The 18523-nt window shown below is 51.9% G+C and overlaps 3 protein-coding genes and 1 long non-coding RNA gene across 4 annotated transcripts; 2 read left to right on the forward strand and 2 right to left on the reverse strand.

Annotated features, from left to right (window-relative positions):
• Positions 1 to 251: 251 nt before the first annotated feature.
• LOC144054048 (transcription initiation factor TFIID subunit 4-like) lies at positions 252 to 8685 on the reverse strand. The gene is made up of 15 exons (XM_077569099.1): positions 7305 to 8685; positions 7067 to 7233; positions 6827 to 6937; positions 5398 to 5622; positions 5203 to 5325; positions 5028 to 5117; positions 4768 to 4932; positions 4613 to 4676; positions 4419 to 4524; positions 3760 to 3929; positions 2647 to 2777; positions 2441 to 2566; positions 2241 to 2297; positions 2046 to 2162; positions 252 to 1186 (listed from the first exon to the last, which is right to left on the reverse strand). The coding sequence occupies exons 1-15, from the start codon at positions 8389 to 8391 to the stop codon at positions 1025 to 1027; spliced, it is 2901 nt and encodes a 966-aa protein (XP_077425225.1). The 5' UTR covers positions 8392 to 8685; the 3' UTR covers positions 252 to 1024.
• Positions 8686 to 9680: 995 nt separating this feature from the next.
• Positions 9681 to 10730, forward strand: LOC144054073 (uncharacterized). The gene is made up of 3 exons (XR_013294590.1): positions 9681 to 9730; positions 10156 to 10400; positions 10573 to 10730. It is a non-coding gene; the product is annotated as an uncharacterized LOC144054073 (long non-coding RNA).
• A 95-nt stretch (positions 10731 to 10825) lies between these two features.
• Positions 10826 to 16327, forward strand: gpia (glucose-6-phosphate isomerase a). Its single transcript, XM_077569108.1, has 18 exons — positions 10826 to 11096; positions 11646 to 11736; positions 12476 to 12544; positions 12617 to 12736; positions 12807 to 12890; positions 12987 to 13133; positions 13223 to 13294; positions 13597 to 13641; positions 13713 to 13766; positions 13826 to 13886; positions 13992 to 14035; positions 14104 to 14256; positions 14323 to 14452; positions 14529 to 14605; positions 15450 to 15578; positions 15661 to 15736; positions 15843 to 15909; positions 15990 to 16327. The coding sequence occupies exons 1-18, from the start codon at positions 10975 to 10977 to the stop codon at positions 16111 to 16113; spliced, it is 1665 nt and encodes a 554-aa protein (XP_077425234.1). The 5' UTR covers positions 10826 to 10974; the 3' UTR covers positions 16114 to 16327.
• On the reverse strand, positions 16327 to 18521 carry mphosph6 (M-phase phosphoprotein 6). Its single transcript, XM_077569141.1, has 5 exons — positions 18154 to 18521; positions 17927 to 18039; positions 16830 to 16920; positions 16648 to 16751; positions 16327 to 16566 (listed from the first exon to the last, which is right to left on the reverse strand). The coding sequence occupies exons 1-5, from the start codon at positions 18355 to 18357 to the stop codon at positions 16422 to 16424; spliced, it is 657 nt and encodes a 218-aa protein (XP_077425267.1). The 5' UTR covers positions 18358 to 18521; the 3' UTR covers positions 16327 to 16421.
• Positions 18522 to 18523: the final 2 nt, after the last annotated feature.

Genomic DNA, 18523 nt, shown 5'->3' on the forward strand with positions numbered 1-18523 from the left:
GAGAAACGAAGAGGGGAACAATGTCACTTAAAATGAAGACGATTGGCACAAAAAGATTCTTGATTTAGTTGTGTGGGGTGAAAGGATGCAACAGCTCTTTAGATCTGTGTTGGAACTTGTCTATGTAGTGTTTACTATTTGATGTTATCACCATCAAATAAAAAATAAATAAATGAGACCGTACATTTGATTTGGTCAAAAGCCAGCCATCGCCTCGCCGTGGTGACACCAGCGTGCAGTGACGTCACGCGCACTTTCCCAAGCTTTTTATTTCATTTGAGTCAAGGTACAAACAGGTGTAAAAGTCCATGATTGAGTAGAGAATGTAGGAAATATAAATAATCGTAAAAGTTGGCACCGACTGACCAACCGCGGCGCTCGTCACAAGAACCAAACAAAGGAGAAACCCAAACAAACATTTAAATCATTAAAAACCTGCAAAAAGTCTTAAAAAGTGAAGAAAAACTGCATTTTGCACGACAAGATCAAAGTGTGCCGCTGCGGACGAGGCCAGAAGCAAAGCAGAACCGCCTTTCTGCCTCTTGACTTGAACAATCCCCACGTGGTTAGCATCCTTTAGCATGTTAGCATGGCAGCTTGAGCGTTACATTGGGAAAAGCAAGTGCCTGCTAACTGCTCGCATTTCATCAAATGTCATCATGATGATTATCGGCCAGGTCGCCTCTGATTGGTTCAATTGGCTGTGTGGGTGGAGCCACCACATTTTCAGTGTTGTGAAACCGAGCGCACACGTTTAGTTGATACAAGATGGGCTGGCAAATGCCAGCTGCCGCTCGTTAGCTTCATGCTATCAACTGCCGGCTGACCCGTCCGCACGCCGAATGTGGTGACGGCAGGAAGTGGTGTTGCCGCGGCGACGGGGAAGGCACACTACGGCGCACAAGCCGGGGACGGGGAGGAGGGGGAAGCCGGGGTGTGTCCTCGCTCACAGAGCGCGAGGGGGCGGGGCCGGCCTGGCGGGTTGGGCGGGCGGGTGGACGGGCGGCCGGGGCCTTCCCCATCCTCACTTGAGCAGCGCCTTGTAGAGCGTTAGCGAGCGCGCGGTGCTGCCGTCCTGCTCCAGACACACAATCAAGTCCCTGAGGTTGACTCTGGTGATGCGCTGACGCCAAGGTTGCCGCGGCGACGACACAGCCGGCGCCGACGAGGCCGCGGCCGACGACACCTGTGGATGGACAGACGAGCGAGCACGTCACAGTCACGCCACTTTGCTCGCGTCCACTCATTGGCTTGGCGTGTGTGCGTTGCGAGTACACGAGTCCGTCGTGTGTCGCGGGGCTCACGTTGCACAAGCGCCGTCAACCAAAATCCACAAAGTGGTGAACTTAGATTTATGTTGTTGTTGACAACATTTCTGAACAGCAAATATTGACGAGGCTTCGGTATGATTTGCGGCCACTCGGGGTCGCCGTACTCACGCTCTCCACTGTCGTATCTGTGACGTTTGAATGCGTGTGGCTTTAAAAGGCGTCCGAGTGTCAGCCAATGAGCGACGTATGTTGTTGCTAGCTCAAGCTCGTCAGTTTGTGTCACTGATCGGAATTTATGACATGCCAAGACTTTTGAATCATATCTTTTTTTATATCGGTTTTTATTTTCGCTTTTAGTCATTGAAAATCTTGGCAGTTTTGGTCCAAATTGCCCGGACGAAATGTCATTCAAATGAGGGGGCGTGTCTTGGGTTGGACGCTTTTGATTTGCCGAGTGAGCGGCTCGGCAAACAAGGAAGTCTCGCCGACTTCCAGCAATGGACGACCATCTTGTCCACTGTCACTTTAACTTGGTGTCGAGCAACTCAAGTCGCAATTCGACCATCCAAAGGCAGTTTGCAAAGGCGGAGTCCAACCCAAGACACGCCCCCTCATTTGAATTTCATTCTGGATTCATTTTCAAATGCAATTTTTTTGATATGCGTTTTTATTTTCACTTTTAGTCATTTCTTTCTTTTGAATTTTGGCACTTTTGGTCCTCCATACAAAAGGAGCCGTTATGGACAGACGGGAGCGGCGGCTGCGGCGCGTTACCTCGGCAGCAGCGGCGCCCGGCGAGTCCATCTTGCGTTTCTTTCTGGGTCCGATGGCGGCGAGCGCCGTCAGGTTGGCGTCGCGTTGGCGCATTTGAGCCAACTCCTGCTGCTGCATCTGTCAACAAACACATCCAAAGAACTTTGATTTGTCGTGCCGGCATCCTGAGCAGCAAAGCGAGCGGCGCCGACGAACCTCTTTGGCCTTCTGCTTGAGGCGGGCCTGCTCGGGATCCTCTTGCCGGGCGCGACTCTGCCACACAAACGCAACGCACAGACAAATGAGGCGGAGATTGGACGGGCCCAGCGGGCCTTGTGGCGCGCGTGTCGGGCCTTGTGGCGCGCGTGTCGGGCCTTGTGGCGCGCGTGTCGGGCCCTGTGGCGCGCGTGTCGGACCTTGGCGGCTTTGAGCAGGATCTCCCTCTCTTCCTCGTCCTTCCGTTGCTTCTCCAGACGCTCCAGCTGCTCGAAAAAGCGAAGCTGGGAGCGAACGTCGGCCGTCTGCTCGTGATGCTCTTCATCCTGAGCGCAACGGCAAGCGGGTCGTCACCAACACGTCCATCCTGAAGCCGGCCGGACGTTTGTTTGTGTCTGCCGCTCACCTTGACGGCATCCGATCGGTGTTGGGCCAGCGCCGAAAGTTTCTCCAGCAGCGAGCGCAGTCGCGACTGCGTGGCGTGCGACACCAGGTTGACCACCTCCAGAGGAACCTCGCTCACGCCCAACCTCCGAGCTGATGACGCAACACAACATTTCACCGCCACTTCCATTCATTCCGCGGACGAGTGAGCAACCACATTTAGCTGCGTGGCAAATCCACAACACTTGAACTCGTTGGCTCCCAAAAACGTATATGAATGCGTTCTATTTGAAACATTACCATGCTCCCAAAGACGCATTTATACGTTTGTTTTGTTTATGCTAGAGCATGCAGAAGGCTTTGATGCAGCCTCTCAACTGAATAGAATGCTTGAAGCAATGGTTATTACAAAAACGGCCAGCAGGTGGCAGCCGAGTATAAGAGATCAACCAGGGCCACGTTGAGAAAAACATCAATTACTCACAATTCTAAACAGATTCATGAATAATGATGAAATTTAGCTATATTCAAATGCGAAGTGCTGCAAAACGGAAACAGGTAGAAATGATTTGAAACGATCATGTTTTGATAGCAATAGAACACAACATTCTGTGGGCCTTGCAAAATCAGTCCAAATCCAGTCAAACAGCCGGGAGTGAAGGGGATTGCTTCAGTCAAAAGGGCTGCCAGTCAATGAGTTCATCGGCGTTAATGCATGATTAATCCGATCGATTTTTTAAAAATGAGTCTATGATTTAATGTTTAACTGACATCACTAGTCAAAAACAAAAGCTTCTTTTGCCGAGTTGACTTTCGGGACACATCCTGCAGGGTTCCCAAGTTGAATGGATTTCATTAGAAATCCAATGTAAGACCCCCTTCCCCTTCTCAAGTTGAGGGTTGGAGGTTTGCCCTCCAACCCCCAACCCTCAACCCTCAACCCTCAATGTGCCCCATTGATTGGACGACCCAAATTGTGCCAGGGAGCAGAAATGCCCGTAGCTAACAGCCAAGACAAATTTTGTCTCGGGCAAGACAAAGCCATGGCCGGGAAGTATCGGGCAAGCCGAACGAGCGAGCGAGCGGGGGGGGGGGGCGATCGGCGTCCGTCATCTTGTGATGGCCGTTTTCTCACCCGTGTCCATGATGCGTCGGTGCAGCAGGCCGGCGGGCAGGAAGGCCTCGTCCTTGCACGAGCGGATTTTGGTGCCCACCAGCTCGGAGCTGGTGGCCAGGATGCGAGCGTTCTCCTCGCTCAGGTTGACGCCGGCCATGGAGGCCACGTCGTTGATGTCGTCGTCGTCCCTGCAACGCGGTCAATAGTCCTTGAAAAAGGGCCCTTCGTCCACACCACATGATCAAAATTGTATTGGCAGAACACTTTTCACAAAAGTAATCCAACAATTCCTTCATCAAGTTGGTCCACGCGTGTATGACGATCAATTCAAACTATTGAAATCGTTGCCTCTCCCTATCGTACCTTTGGGCCAAAGAAATCACAAATCGGACCGCCACTAATCAATAAGAATTCTTTCTATTCTTTTTGGGGTTTTGTTTTTATCCTCACAACAAACATTTATGCTCTTGCAAAGATGCTAAATATTTTCCTTGGAAAAAATGCTTTTACTCTTGGATTCCAACTTTTTCTGGCGACTTTCATTTTGGTATTATATTTCATATTATCTTTTTTAAACTTCGGAATTGATGGTAACGCCACAACCAGAATAGAATATTATATATTGGACATTAAATATTTTAGCGGTAGCTGTCAGTGAAAAATGTTAGACGACTGACCTGAAAGTCCCGCCCCCCGGGTCTCCCAGCTTCTTCTGATTGGCCGGCGCCGCCAAGGTGACCACGCCCTTCCCGACCACGGCGGTGGGTCCTCGCATCAGCGCACCTGCACAAGACCAGCAAAATGGCAATTCGCTGTCCTATTGGCGTCACAACGGCGCCACCTGCTGGAAGGAAGACTCGCCGACACTTGCCTGGAGTTCTCACACCCACCACCAGGGGGGAGCGAACAGTCTGCACGCCGCCACGACCCATGGCCTCAAAAACAAAAGGTTGCTTGCGTGGTTACTTTTTTTGTCAGCCATTTGCACACAATTCTTTTTGTGGTGACACAAATATTGGAAAATACCACGTTTGCGGTGGCGAGCGGCGCGTTCATCCGGACGGCGGGCGTCCCGACAGGCAAGCGCGGGCGGATGGCGGCGTTTGGGGGCGGGGCATAGCCGGAGGAGGGGGGCGTGGTCAGAGTCTGCTGGCTGCTGAGGAGCGACTGACGCAAGGCAGGAAGACTTTTCTGAAGACGAAAAAACATTTCATGTCGATTCATCCCACATCATGAACACGACGATGATGATGATGATGATGAAGAGTGATGATGATGATGACGACCTTGAGGAAGGGGATGAGGTAGGGCTGCGGGGACGACTTTAGCTCCGCCTGCAGACGACTGGTGAACTCCTCGGGCTCGATCTTTGCATCCTGTTGGCACGCGCGCACACACACACGCACGTTAGGCCAGTGGTACACACGCGCGCACAGACGCACACACCGTACGGTGACGTACGAGGAGGTCCTGGACGAGCGATTTGACGTTCTTGGAGGTGTTGGGCGATGGCGAGTTGTTGGACGCCAGCTTGATGAGCGTGGCCAGGAAGTTTTTGCACTTCTTGACGTTTTCTTGCATTTCCTGCCCACATGACAGCACAACAAAGGTTGCCCCGCCGTCGCCACGGTAACCCCACCCCCCAAACACACGCACCTGCGACACCACCGTCACTCTGCCGGCGCCGGGCGCGGCAGCCGGCGCTGCCAAGGTGCTCACGGGCCCCGCCGCGCCACTCGTGGGCGCCGCCGCCGACTTGACGGCGGCCACCGTGGCGGTGACCGCCGTGGCCTCGGCGGCCGCCGTCATTGCCGTCTGCGTCTTAAGGGGTGGGGCCATCTTGACCGAGACGCCGGCAGCGCTCGAAGTCACCGTGACGGCCTAGGACACAAAACAACAGCGCCATAGCAGCGGCAATCAACAAATGTCCTGCATTAGCGACGTGAAGCAAAGTGGCCGGCGCTTTTGTGCGCCCAAATCAGGAAAAAGTACTTCAAAGGCCTGCGGGAGGCAGGAAAAGAACAATTGCCGGCGGACATCCACGAGCGATGGATTCCCCTCAGCAATCCGCTTCCATTTGCACTGTTTCACTCCACGTTTTCACACCGATTGAAACCTTTTTGCCGCATGCTCTTGAAGAAGCTCTTGGAATTTCAGTACGAGCTCATTGGTGGATATTTTTCAACTGAAACTCGTCAGCCAATGGGAGAAGGCCGTCCGGCAGTGGCACAGGAAATGAAAATGTCTTGTTGAAAAATCAACACCTTCACTCCAATTTGCAAGCATCTTTTGACCACATTTTTAAGAAATAATATCACACAAAAACATTCCCCCAAAAAGGTATTTTTTTTTAGAAGACATAAAAATAAAAATAAAAGTCCTTTTCTCCAAAACTCATGATCTGATTTACAAAATTCTTGCAAAAATGGCAGCAATTTTCATGGAAATACCCGATATTGATGGTTGGCCCTCAGCATGAAACTGCAATCAAGTTGGGGGAAATCATCTTGGATAAAAGAAGTGGCAACTTACCACCGGATTATTCGTTTCCTTTCATACCGTATTTATCTGTTAAAATTCATTTTATTTTGTGTTCCATCCAAAATATGTATTTTATGAACAAACGAGAAAAAGATCATAGAAAATGTCATGCAATTTCGAGGAAAAATGATGAACATTTGGAAATACAGGCCTTTCTTTGAAAATGTTTTTTTTTTAAGTACTTTTGGTATCGGTGAATACTCGAGTACTCGTACTTACACGCGATAACGGGGCTGGGAAAAAAGTGTCCGAGAACATCCAGATGATTCCGTTGAAAAATGAAAAGTTGAAGTGATAAAGGCACAGATTTCAGATTTGCTTGCATGATTGTTGCCATGTGAACTTTACGCCACACTTGATTGGTCCCATTTGAGCAGTAGTCCGGTTCAAGTCAACAAATAAACTGTTCATCTTTTCAAGTCACGCTCGGACTTTAGCGCAAGCCTGACGCTTCGAAAACCTCTCGAAATGGAAATCCTCGCCAGCTTATCGCTGGATAATATTTTTGAACTTGTCACAGAACTCAGAGGAGAAAAAGTCTCACCTGTAGCGAGGAGGACGAGGATGGCGAGACCGAGGAAGAGGAGGGTGGAGCCTGAAGAAGTCTGGCGTGAGGGGCCGTCGCCAGACGGACGTTCTGAGGTGGAGCAGGAGCCTGCGGGCACACACACACACACACACACGCACACGCACACGCACACGCACACGCACACGCACACGCACACGCACACACACACAATCATCCACAAGACTGTATGTGTTAGGCGGTGCCGTCACAACTCACCGGCGCGGCGGCGCTGACCCGGATGGCGGTGGGTGCAGTGGGCCCGGAGGGTCTCTGAGGTACGGCGGTCACTCCGGGACTCTGCTGTGTCTTGGCCTGCGCTTGGGCCAGAACTTGCTGCGGCACCATCACCAACTGACCCGTCTCAATGCGGACCAGAACCATACCTGGCAGGCGACAAACACGGACAGGTGACTCCTTCCCGTCAGGTGGAAGGACGCGCGGTCGAGCAGCTCACCTGCGGGCATGGTGAACCCGGGCGGCAGCTGGATGGTGGCCTGCTGCTGAGGCCGGACGGCCAACGGGGGATGAGGGGCGGCCGGACGGACGGCACCGGTACCGGTCGGCAGCCCGGGTCTCTGGAGCTGGACGGTGCCGGCCGCTCTGACCGCCAGCCCGTTGACGGTGGGTTTGACCCCGGGGGGCACGAGGAGAGGCTGGGCGACGGGCGAGCGGGCCGCAACGGGAGGCGGCGGGGTGCGGGTCAGGACGGCCGAGTTGCCGGAAGCGGCCTGACCCGGCACCAGCATCTTGCTGTGGTTCACTGCCTGAGACGGCGAGGGGGACCCCGGGGGTGCCGCAGGACCGCCTTTGGGCTCCAGGCCGTTGTGAGCGGCGCTGGGGAGTCCGTGCTGGGAGGCGGAGGGAGCCGCGGGAGTGGCGGGAGTGGCGGACTGGGCTCCGGGGAGGAAGTTGGCCGTAAGGGGGCTGCTGCTGCTGCTGCTGGCGGCGGTTGTTGTTGTTGTTGGTGCGGTGCCGGTGGTGGTAGTCGACGCCGTCGCTGCAGGGGGGGCAGAGATGAGCAACTTGACGGCTCCCGCGGTTCCGTTCAAACTTTGCACGCCGGGCGACGCCGTCCGGCCGCTGGCTCCGGTAGCCCGCTGGAAGCTAGCAGCGGCGGAGGCGGGCTGGGCGCTCAAAGTTTGGACTGCCGGCGCGGGGTGGGGCGAGCCCGAAGCAGGCGGCCCGAACGTCTGCGGGCCGGCCACGCCGCCAACCGGGGCCGCCGGGGCCGCGCTCCCGCCGCCGGGGGAGGACGAGGACGAGGACGAGGACGAGGAGAGAAGCTGGGCGGCAGCGGCGGCGGCGGGCTGGAGCTTTAAAGCTGCCCCCGGGTGTCCTTGTTGCGGCTCCTGCTCGCGCACTTTCCCTGACAAGTGAGTGTCGGCGGCCGGAGCTCCGTCGCCTTTGCCGGCAGAATAGGACGCGGCGGGGCCCTCGGGCTCCCCTAGTTGCGATTCGAGAGAGCCAACTAAGTCGCTGACCGCCTTCTCGTCCACTTCATTGAAGAGCATGTCCTCCAGCGGGTCGGAGGCTCCCGCCATCTTTGATGCTAGAGCCTTGTGCAAATCGCGTTGTAGGAATTGCGCATGCGCCGAGCGTCCGCCTGCCTTTCGCGCATAGAAACACAGCAACTAGATCAGAGGTGGGCGATCTGGGTCCTCGAGGGCCGGAGTCCTGCGGCTTTTGGAGGATTCTTCCAACTTCCAACACCAGCTGATTCCAATCAACAGCGTCGTTAGCAGGCTTATGCGTAGCTTGCCGGCGAGCTGATCACATATCAGCTGTGTTGGAGAAGGGCAACATGCAAAACCTGCTGGACTCCGGCCCTCGATGCCCACCTCTGAACTAGAGCCACTCCTCGGACGCCAAGTGCTTCCGTACCATGTTTTGTTTTGTAACTGGAAGGCCTGCCGTTTTGCTCTTGAGGAAATGTTTTCCACTTTCTTGATTTCGCCTTTTTCGTGAAAATTGGTCGAAAATGTCAGCAAGATCTTTGTTTCATTTTACAAGAGTAGTAGGCCTACCTATTTTTATATTTTTTTATGGCTGTCACTCGCAAATATTTTTTTTTAGAATTGATTATTATGTGGGTTATTCCATCAATTAATCAAATGATCCAAGAAAATGTGAACCCTTATCCTACAACACAATGTGAACAATTTTAAGTGAACAAAATGTCTGTAAACGATGACGTGATTATTAAAACAGTTGTCGATTTATTATGATAATTGGTTAGTTGTCGATGAATCGATTCATTTTGTCATCTTTAGTATCATTTCAAAAGAAATGTCCCCTACTTTTTGGAAATAAGATACAGTATTTGAGTCCGGGTGCAAACTGTTGACAAAACTAGAGCAGTAAGCAACATCCGGGGTTGTAATGTTTGTGAATCAAGGAGTGTACGGATCATTACTTTTGACGGCTGTAACTAGACAAACCTTGCCCGCTCTATGAATTATACAAAATGGATTGAAATGCATTCATTGAGGATTCGGAGAGATAATGTCATTGAGTCACAACCTATTTTTGTGCGTCAGTCTTTTTGTTCTCTTTTGAATCGAATGTTAAAGAAAAATTGTCTGTTTTCATTTTCTTTTAAATCAAATATCTTTTTTTTTTAGACTGCTTTTGGAAAACCATGGAATTGATCAATGTTCTATTTTTAATTTCAAAATCTTTATTGAAGCAAATAAAAAAAAGTACAGAACATGATACACATTTTAAACACAAAATGATTAATATACCTCAAATATAGTGTACAACATGGAGAGAAAACGACAAAGACAGGCATGGGTTCGGCATGCATTCAAAGCAGGGCGGGGCTTTGACCGCGAGAACGCCTTCCAGCTTTTTAGGAGAGGAGAGCTCTGTTGGCTAAAGGTAATACTCATGGATAAAAGTTCACCAGGAACTCATAACTCGCCTGTAAGCCACAAGGTTATGTGTAGTTATATAAGTCACTTGTGGCGTTAAAACCACCATGTTTGAAATTATTTTATGCAACATGTCATGCTAATTTAGCTAATGTGCTAACTGTTTTACACTTTAGCTTCTTGCTGTGCAAAAAAGTTCTCAAACATTTAACAGTCGGACAGTCAAAAGGTCAAAGTTCACCTGTAAAGGTTTTTTTTTAAAAAAAAATTCAGCACATCCTGTAATTTCCAGTAAAAGCGTGACTTTTGGGAAGCAGAGTTTTAACGGGGGGAAAAAAATCAAACGGCACGCCACCAAACAAAAAGGTCGTCTGACAACTGAAATGTTACGTCATGGACGTAAACGAGTTTGTTGTGTCTTCTGCCATCTAGTGGGCGAACCTTTGGTCTGGTCTGGAGGATGGAGACGTAGGACTTACAATGCTGCTTGTCGGGAGCGCATTGACCGGACTCCATTCATGTGTAAATGTGTGCGTGTTGTCGAGTCGCAGCGGGAATGACGTCATGCGGCCGTCCCTTGAATTGGGTATCATCGGCAGCCAAGTGGACTGACTGGCTAGCATGGAGTGGACTACATGGAGCACTTTGCAAATAGCAACACCTAGTGGCAGAAGTGTGTGAGTGGCAGGTGTTTTTTGTCGTTTGTTGGAAACCTTCATGTTCTTTTGTTTGCAGGTCTTCGTGTTAAACGTATTTTGGAAAAAAAAAAAGAGTTTGTCGTTATGAAAACTGCAAACATTGTTTCTTTTTAAGAAAATAAATAAACCGTTTTGTTGTTTTTCTTTCAAGGAATGGTGCTGCGTCTCAGCATTTCCACTTCTTTCCTTTTTTTGCCGAAAGTGTTTGATTACAACTGTCGTCTTCTTGACCAGGTCGGAGTTTGAACAGCAGTCAGTTGGTGAGGTCCAAACGTACACTAGGTTAGTGGTTGGGCAACTTTTTTGCGGGCGTCCATCTTCTCATCATCTCCGCCTTCCATTGGTCAGGACGCGAAAGGCGGGCAGGTCCTCTGCTGCTCATTGGCCAGCGCGCGAGGGGGCGGGTGCCAGTCGACTCTGTCCTCACTGGTCGCTTGGAGTGCTTCTGCGTCGACTCTGCAGCGAACCTCGGCCGAGCGAACAACAAGCAAACGGCGAGTAGCCTTCGCGTTCATCTTCTGGTCCTGGTCGTCTTCGTGTCCTGTGCGCCATCATGTCCCTCCTCAGCGACGACCCCAACTACCAGCGGCTGCTGGACTGGCACCGCGCCCATGGCGGAAGTGTGAAGATGAGGGACATGTTCGACGCCGAGCCCGACCGCTTCCGGCGCTTCAGGTGGGCGACGCCGTTGACGCCGACCCGAATGGTGGACGCTCGCCTCGAGCAAGTGTAGCCTTGGCTGGGCTCGACTCTGCTCGCCGTGCGCCACAAGGTCATCGCCGCCTCCCGGCGTTTTTAGTTACTAGACAAATAAATAAATATTTCCTCGACGGCGTGATTGACACACTTGCGAATGTCAAGCGACGACGTGAGCTTTTAAACCTTTTGCCGGCTTAAGGAAGACTCTGAGCTAATGCAAGCAACGAAGGGTTCTATTATCGGACACCGGCGCTTAAATTCCACAAATGCAATCAAACAATAATCATGCTGAATAAGGCCTTTCCCGACGTCAACCTTCTAGACTGCGTCAACCTGTTAGCAGCGATGACGTCACGAGTGGTGAACGTGACCCACCGCACGTGCGCCCTGCGACCCCCCTCGCCCGCTCCCATGTTTACCAATTGGCCACGTCCATCAGCGTGACGTCATTGATTGGCGTGCCGGTCCACTTGGATCCGTTTCTCAAACGGAATCCAGAATGTAACCAATGATTGTGTGTGTCAGTGTGAAGGTGGAGACGGCAGACGGCGACCTCCTGCTGGACTACTCCAAGAATCTCATCACCCAGGAAGTCATGGACATGCTCATCGCCATGGTAACCTTTCAATCAAAAACGGATGGCTTGTTTGTCGGTATTTGCCGGCGGCGACCAGTCCGAAGGTGTCGGGCCGGAATGTCACCCCCGATTTTCTTGACACACTTTGTGAACTTGAAGATGGAAAAAAATGTGCACGTTCAAATTCTTTTCAAGTCATTCTGAGTTGTGGCAAGAAAGGGCGCACGTTTGCCGTCAGTCTGCCCAAACTCCGCCGTGTCGTTTGCCTTTTCAACTTCTTGTGGCAACAGGAAGTTGGCAAGGCGTCTTGTGAAAAGGCCTGTCGCAAGCGAGCGGGGGAAGGGAAGGCGTCGGCGCAATCATGCGCTCGGCGGCCGCTCGCGTGTCTGAACGGCACAGAAGCATTACTTGGCTTTTGCGTGTTTACAAAAGGAAATGTTTGTTAACCAAAGTTGACAGGAAGGAGAAAAATCCGTTTGCTTGAGGCATCTTCAAGAGCTCGTCCATTTTTGCTCGCAACTTGAGGTGGAACCCTGGCTAAGTGTCATGCCAACATGGCGGCCATCCCTTCAACATTTTCTCGTTGTTCTTTTTTGCCAAGTAAGTTATCAGTCCAAAAGGTTTGAGTGTTGCCAGTTGCCTTGTGGGAATCGTGCGTTCCGTTTTTAGCCACGCCGTCGCCTCTCCTAGCTTAGCGCTGTTGTGGGCATGCATCGCAAAAGGGGCGTGTCCCATCGTATGTCTGGCTGATGCCGCCCTGTCATGTGACCTGCGACAGGCGGAGTCCCGAGGGGTGAAGCAGGCCCGGGACGGCATGTTCAATGGGGACAAGATCAACTTCACCGAGGTGAGCGCCGTCCGTCCGTCCGTCCGTCGGCTCCTCCGGGTGGCGCTCATTCCCTGGCGTGTGCGCGTTTAGGGCCGCGCCGTGTTGCACGTGGCCCTGCGCAATCGCTCCAACGTGCCCATCCTGCTGGACGGCAAAGACGTCATGCCCGAAGTCAACCGCGTGCTGGACAAGATGAAAGTCTTCTCGCAGGTGCGTGTGCGTGCGCGTGCGTGTGCGTGTGCAAGGCGTTGAATTGCGTGCCGTCTTGTGTTGTGGACAGAAAGTGCGCAGCGGCGAGTGGAAAGGCTTCACGGGCAAAAGCATGACGGATGTGGTCAACATCGGCATCGGCGGATCCGACCTGGTCAGTTGCCGGCTTCCTGTTCACGTCACGCTTTATTGTGAAAGTTTGCGTTAGCGGCCGTGACGTGCCGTGACGTGACGTGCGTGTTGCCTTCAGGGTCCGCTGATGGTGACGGAGGCGTTGAAGAGCTACTCGGCGGGCGGCCCCAACGTTTGGTTTGTCTCCAACATCGACGGGACCCATCTGGCCAAAACGCTGGCTCAGCTGGACCCGGAGAGGACCCTCTTCATCGTTGCCTCCAAGGTGGCGCCGCTAACGCTAACGCTCCGCTGGCTGCGATCCATCATGACGACGATGATGATGATGATGATGATGATTTTTGCGCCCCGCAGACCTTCACCACGCAGGAGACCATCACCAACGCCGAGTCTGCCCGGGATTGGTTCCTTCGTGCCGCCAAGGACGTAAGCATTTCCCTACGAAATGAAATCGTCCGTTGGTCAACTCGCTGAAAGCTTCCGAGTGTCGCGTCCGCTTCTTTTACTGCCCCCTGGTGGCGAAATGCACAATAAACCACGTCGGTTTGACCGTAAAGTGCCAATGGTTCCTTCCAGTTTTGCTTCCATGTGATCATCCAGGCAAAAAGGTTCACCTTGCCCACATGCGTGGGCATCGCCAGACCTGGTTGGCACCGTTTGGATGTTTTGTGTCGTATTTGAATTTTGCCAAAGTGGTCTCATTGTTGTGCTGGTTTGTTGTTTTGCAGAAAAGCGCCGTCGCCAAACATTTTGTGGCTCTCTCCACCAACGCCGTAAGTCCGATGATGTCATCATTGGTGTCCAATCAAATGACAAGCGCTTCATTTTTTTCTGCGTCGTGTAGGTCAAAGTGCAAGAATTTGGGATCGACCCGGCCAACATGTTTGAGTTCTGGGACGTATGTATCCGTGCGTGTGCGCGCGTGTGTGCGTCGTTTGACCCGTGTGTTGTCCGCAGTGGGTGGGAGGTCGCTACTCGCTCTGGTCCGCCATCGGCCTTTCCATCGCGCTGCATATCGGTACGTTGGCTGACAGGCAACCAATGGCGCCGCTCCTGCTTTTGTCCGAATATCCTCTTAACGGCTCGTGACGCGTGTTTTTTTCCTCCTTCTTCTTTTTTTCAGGCTTCGACAGCTTCGAGCAGCTTCTGAGCGGCGCCCACTGGATGGTGATGACGACGATGAAGATGACGACGACGACGACGATGTCGTAGGTTGACGCCGGTTTGTGTTGCAGGACAATCACTTTGTGAGCGCCCCCCTGGAGCGGAACCTTCCGGCGTTGCTGGCGCTGTTGGGCGTTTGGTACGTGAATTTCTTCCAGGCCGAGACGCACGCCATGTTGCCCTACGACCAGTACATGCACCGCTTCGCCGCCTACTTCCAGCAGGTACGCGCGTGCGCGTGAGCCCAATGTGTGTGCGTGCCACTAAAAGCGTGAGCGTGGCCTCGGCAGGGGGACATGGAGTCCAACGGGAAGTCCATCACCAAGGAAGGAAATCGGGTCCAGTACCACACGGGGCCCATCGTGTGGGGCGAGCCGGGAACCAACGGCCAGCACGCCTTCTACCAGCTCATACATCAAGGTCGCGCACGCACGCAATGAAAAGGAGCGGACGCCGCGCCAGCTTATCGGCTCAACCGTGTTGATTTTGTCCGCAGGCACTCGCATGATTCCGGCCGACTTCCTCATTCCGGCGCAGTCGCAAAACCCGATCAGGGAAAACCTGCACCACAAGGTCAGCGCCGTGACGTGCGCGCGGTTCAAGCCGGGGTGAAAAAGGGCACAAAACAAACGTCAGCTTTATCGGCCTGTCTTTTTGTTCCGCCAGAAAAGCTGACGTGACTTTTGCGCACGTCAGACAAACGAATGTTGCGCAAGTCACGCTTGGCAAGAACAAGTTGACAAATCGCAAACATGAAGACCAAAAGGTTGAAGACGGCAACATTCGTGATGTTGATGATCGACTTTTCGCAAAATGTGAAAGTTGGCGACCAATCGTCAGCCCGCTTTTGCGCACGGTGGCAAATATCTCCTGGCGGGCCCAAGCGCGTTTGGCAACTTTGAAATTCAACAAGATCCCAAATTGATTTGTCAAGGATGAAAATAGTTTGGAACAGACGTCAAAGATTTGCCAATGGATGACTTGATTGATGTCAATCAGCTGCACTTGAAATGTTTGTCCAATCATCTATTTGGAGTCTCATCATTTTCAGTACTCGAGTAGTCACTAATACCAAGTACTGATACAACAATTTAAAAGAAAAATCCCAATATGGTGTTTTTGGTTCCCAATGCATGAAATAAATTTTTCCGTTCTTCTGATGGCTTCCATTTCGAGAGGCCGTCGCAATAATAAGCTCGCTTGTCTCGTTACAATCGAATCAATATGAAGTATGTGGGAATGTTTGCAATAAGGATTTCCTTTCCAATCAATCAATCAAGCAGCTTTTGAATGCAAAACCAACGAGAAATCTTGGGGAGCATTTTTAGGGAAAGGTGGCGGCGGGGGGGTCATGACCTGCCCGGTCGCGCTTGTGAGGAAGACGAGCGTGTGAAAGGATGAAGATGTCTGCTTTCAGATCTTGTGCGCCAACTTCCTGGCGCAGACGGAAGCGCTGATGAGGGGCAAAACACCGGCGGAGGCTCGCAAGGAGTTGGAGGCCGCCGGCTTGTCGGGACCGGCGCTGGACAAGCTTCTTCCTCACAAGGTGGCGCTCGTCGCACGCACACGCGCTCGCTCGCTCGCTCGCCAGCTGAACTGGAGCGTCCGTCTGCGCTTTTCTTTTGAAGGTGTTTGAAGGAAACAAGCCCAGCAACTCCGTCGTCTTCAAGAAGCTGACGCCCTTCATGCTGGGAGCGCTCATCGGTCAGTCGCCTTCGCTCGCCTTTCACATCACAACAATCTGACGGACGTCATTGGGAGGGGAAAAAAAGCAACCTTTGATTGACGATGTCGATGTGTGTGCGTTCAGCCATGTACGAGCACAAGATCTTCGTCCAAGGCGTCTTGTGGGGCATCAACAGTTACGACCAGTGGGGGTGAGTTGACCGCCATCAAGTCAACTGGGACCAAGTTAGCATCAGGCGCTAAATGAGCCCTTTTGTTGTGTGCCGGCTAGCGTGGAGCTGGGCAAGCAGCTGGCCAAGAAGATCGAACCTGAGCTGCGTCACGACGGCCAAGTTTCCTCTCATGACGCCTCCACCAACGGACTCATCAACTTCCTCAAGAAGAATTTTGCTTGACTTGCCAGCTAACATTCCACGGCCGGTTTGTGTCGTCGTCCCTGTCGCGTTTCACCTTCACAAATTCCGCTTGTCCCAAACAAAAGGCCACAAAAATACTTCCTGCCGTTTAATAGACTCCACCCCCTCCCTTGTTGCAGCCAGCACTTGCGAAATAGGGTTTGTGTCGTCCCCCCCCCCTTCTTGTCAGCAAACAATAAAAGTATCAAAATGTCTTGCGCTTTGACAACACAAAGTCAAAACTCATTCAAAGTCTTATTGTTGGTAAAAAAAACAAACAAAAAAAAACAAGCTCGCGCCCGTGCGTGTCAATCGCGAGGCTTCAGGAACATTTTCTTCTTGCCGTTTTTCTCCGTCACGTTTTCATGGAGGTCGCCATCGTCGTCTTTGATGGCGCTTCGCTCTCGCTTGCGGGCAAATTTCTTCTTCAGGGTTCCCACTAAACTCTCGTACCTGCAAAACAACATCAACCTTCACAAATACGAGAGCGGGCATAAGGCGGCTTGAGATTGACAGCGAGCGCCATCCCCGCACCTGAGCGCCATCTCTTCGTCCGTCACGTCCATTTGCATGCGGCCGCCGTCCACGTCGGCGTCCGCTTTCCTGGCGAGCTGAGGGTTCATCAGCGCCATCAGCCTCTGCGCACACAAAAACAAAAGCGGCCGTTGGACTTGCTGGGGCCGGGCCCCATCCAACATGGCCGCCGGCTCGCTCACCTCCACTTCGGGGTTGAAACCTTGGAAGGACATTCGGCCGTACACAAGCCCCTCCAGCGGGGCCACACTTTTCTCCTCCACCAGCAAGTTCCTTGCGGGGGGAAAACGCAAATTGCTCCGTCACAAATCACAACTTGGGCTGGACCGCTTTGTTTGCTTTTTTCCCACACTTTTCCTTCAGCGTTTCTTCATTAGGCACTTTTTATTTCCTTCTGACTTTTGGATTTATATTCAGCTTGTTGAAAAGTGCTTCCATACTTATATGGCAACAAAAAAAACGTCCTTTTTTTAATGCGGGCAATATGCCAGTTGGAGCGAAAGACATACGGCTTGATTAAAAACAAGCCGTAGACACGTGTGTTTAAAAAATGATGAGGGACAATCTTGTCTCTCCGTCCATCTGAAGCCTTTAAACCAGAGGTGGGCATCGAGGGCCGAAGTCCTGCAGGTTTTGCATGTTTCCCTTCTCCAACACAGCTGATATATGATCAGCTCATCAGCAAGCTCTGCATAAGCCTGATAACGATCCTGTTGATTGGAATCAGCTTGTGTTGGAAGCGAGAAACCTACAAAACCTGCAGGACTCCGGCCCTCGAGGACCGAGATTGCCCACCTCTGCTTTAAACGGTGCTCAGCTTCAGTGAGGCGTGAACAATCGTCAGCTGACTCGCGCCCTTTCAACCTCTGGAATGATTAGAACGATCAGAACACTTTTGTTATCCTCATCAATCAACGTTAAGCAGTAGTGAGGACAAGACGTTCATGTCCGTCAAATTGAAATTCTTGTGGCCATGATCCTCATATTTGCACCGGGTGACGTTGGCACACGTGTCAACATTCATTTGGCACAAATGATTTGGGTGAAGTTAGATTGCAATTTTTGGACACTTAGTGAGGTGAAGCTTTTGCCATGGAGACAAAATAAGTCAACGCACAGAACATTAGGAATATTGGGGCGATCATTTTCAGCAGGTCGAAGTGTGCGCGAGTAGAGAATATACAAATGCATCCAGGTGACGACTGATGACGTTTTTCGATCTCGACCGTCCCTAGCGAAGACAACTATAATTGTGATGGTGCGCGTGCGTGTTGTTTACTCTTGCGTGCGTCGTTCGGGCAGGTCCAGGTACCAGTGCTCGTCACTGATGATCCTCTTCTCGTCTTCTTGCAGCTGCTTCTTCGTCTCGGCGTCCAACCCTCTCTGCATGAACTGCCAACAACACGTGACACGGAATTGAAAAGTTTACATGTGCTCCATTGCGTCGTGTTTTAGCAGATAGCTAGCTAGCAAGCAAGCAAGCAGCCAACCGTCGGCGTGACGTACCTTCATGCGCAGAAGATTTTTGGAGAGTTTCGCCGAGTCGGCCGACATCGTGAAAGTTGCTCGACGTGACGACTGAACGCCGGTGGAAGAAGAGAAATCAAAAGAAGCCAGAGAAGTTGGACGCAAGTTCTTCTCCTTCGTTCGACGTTTAACGGCGCTTCGCAAACTCGAGCGGTGCATTACCGCCACCCAATGGTCTGCCATCGTTACTGGATTGGCGCACAAGCCAAATTGTTCCTCGCCATCTCTGACGTGCCATATTTATTTACACAACAAATCGATCACATGTTTGCCTGGCACGAATACACATTTAAAAGGGTTGGGGTCTGTACCAAATTGATTGGAGCGCCACCTAAAGGTTCGCCGTGTC

Source organism: Vanacampus margaritifer, chromosome 6, assembly GCF_051991255.1.
Source record: "Vanacampus margaritifer isolate UIUO_Vmar chromosome 6, RoL_Vmar_1.0, whole genome shotgun sequence".
Classification (NCBI taxonomy): domain Eukaryota; kingdom Metazoa; phylum Chordata; class Actinopteri; order Syngnathiformes; family Syngnathidae; genus Vanacampus; species Vanacampus margaritifer.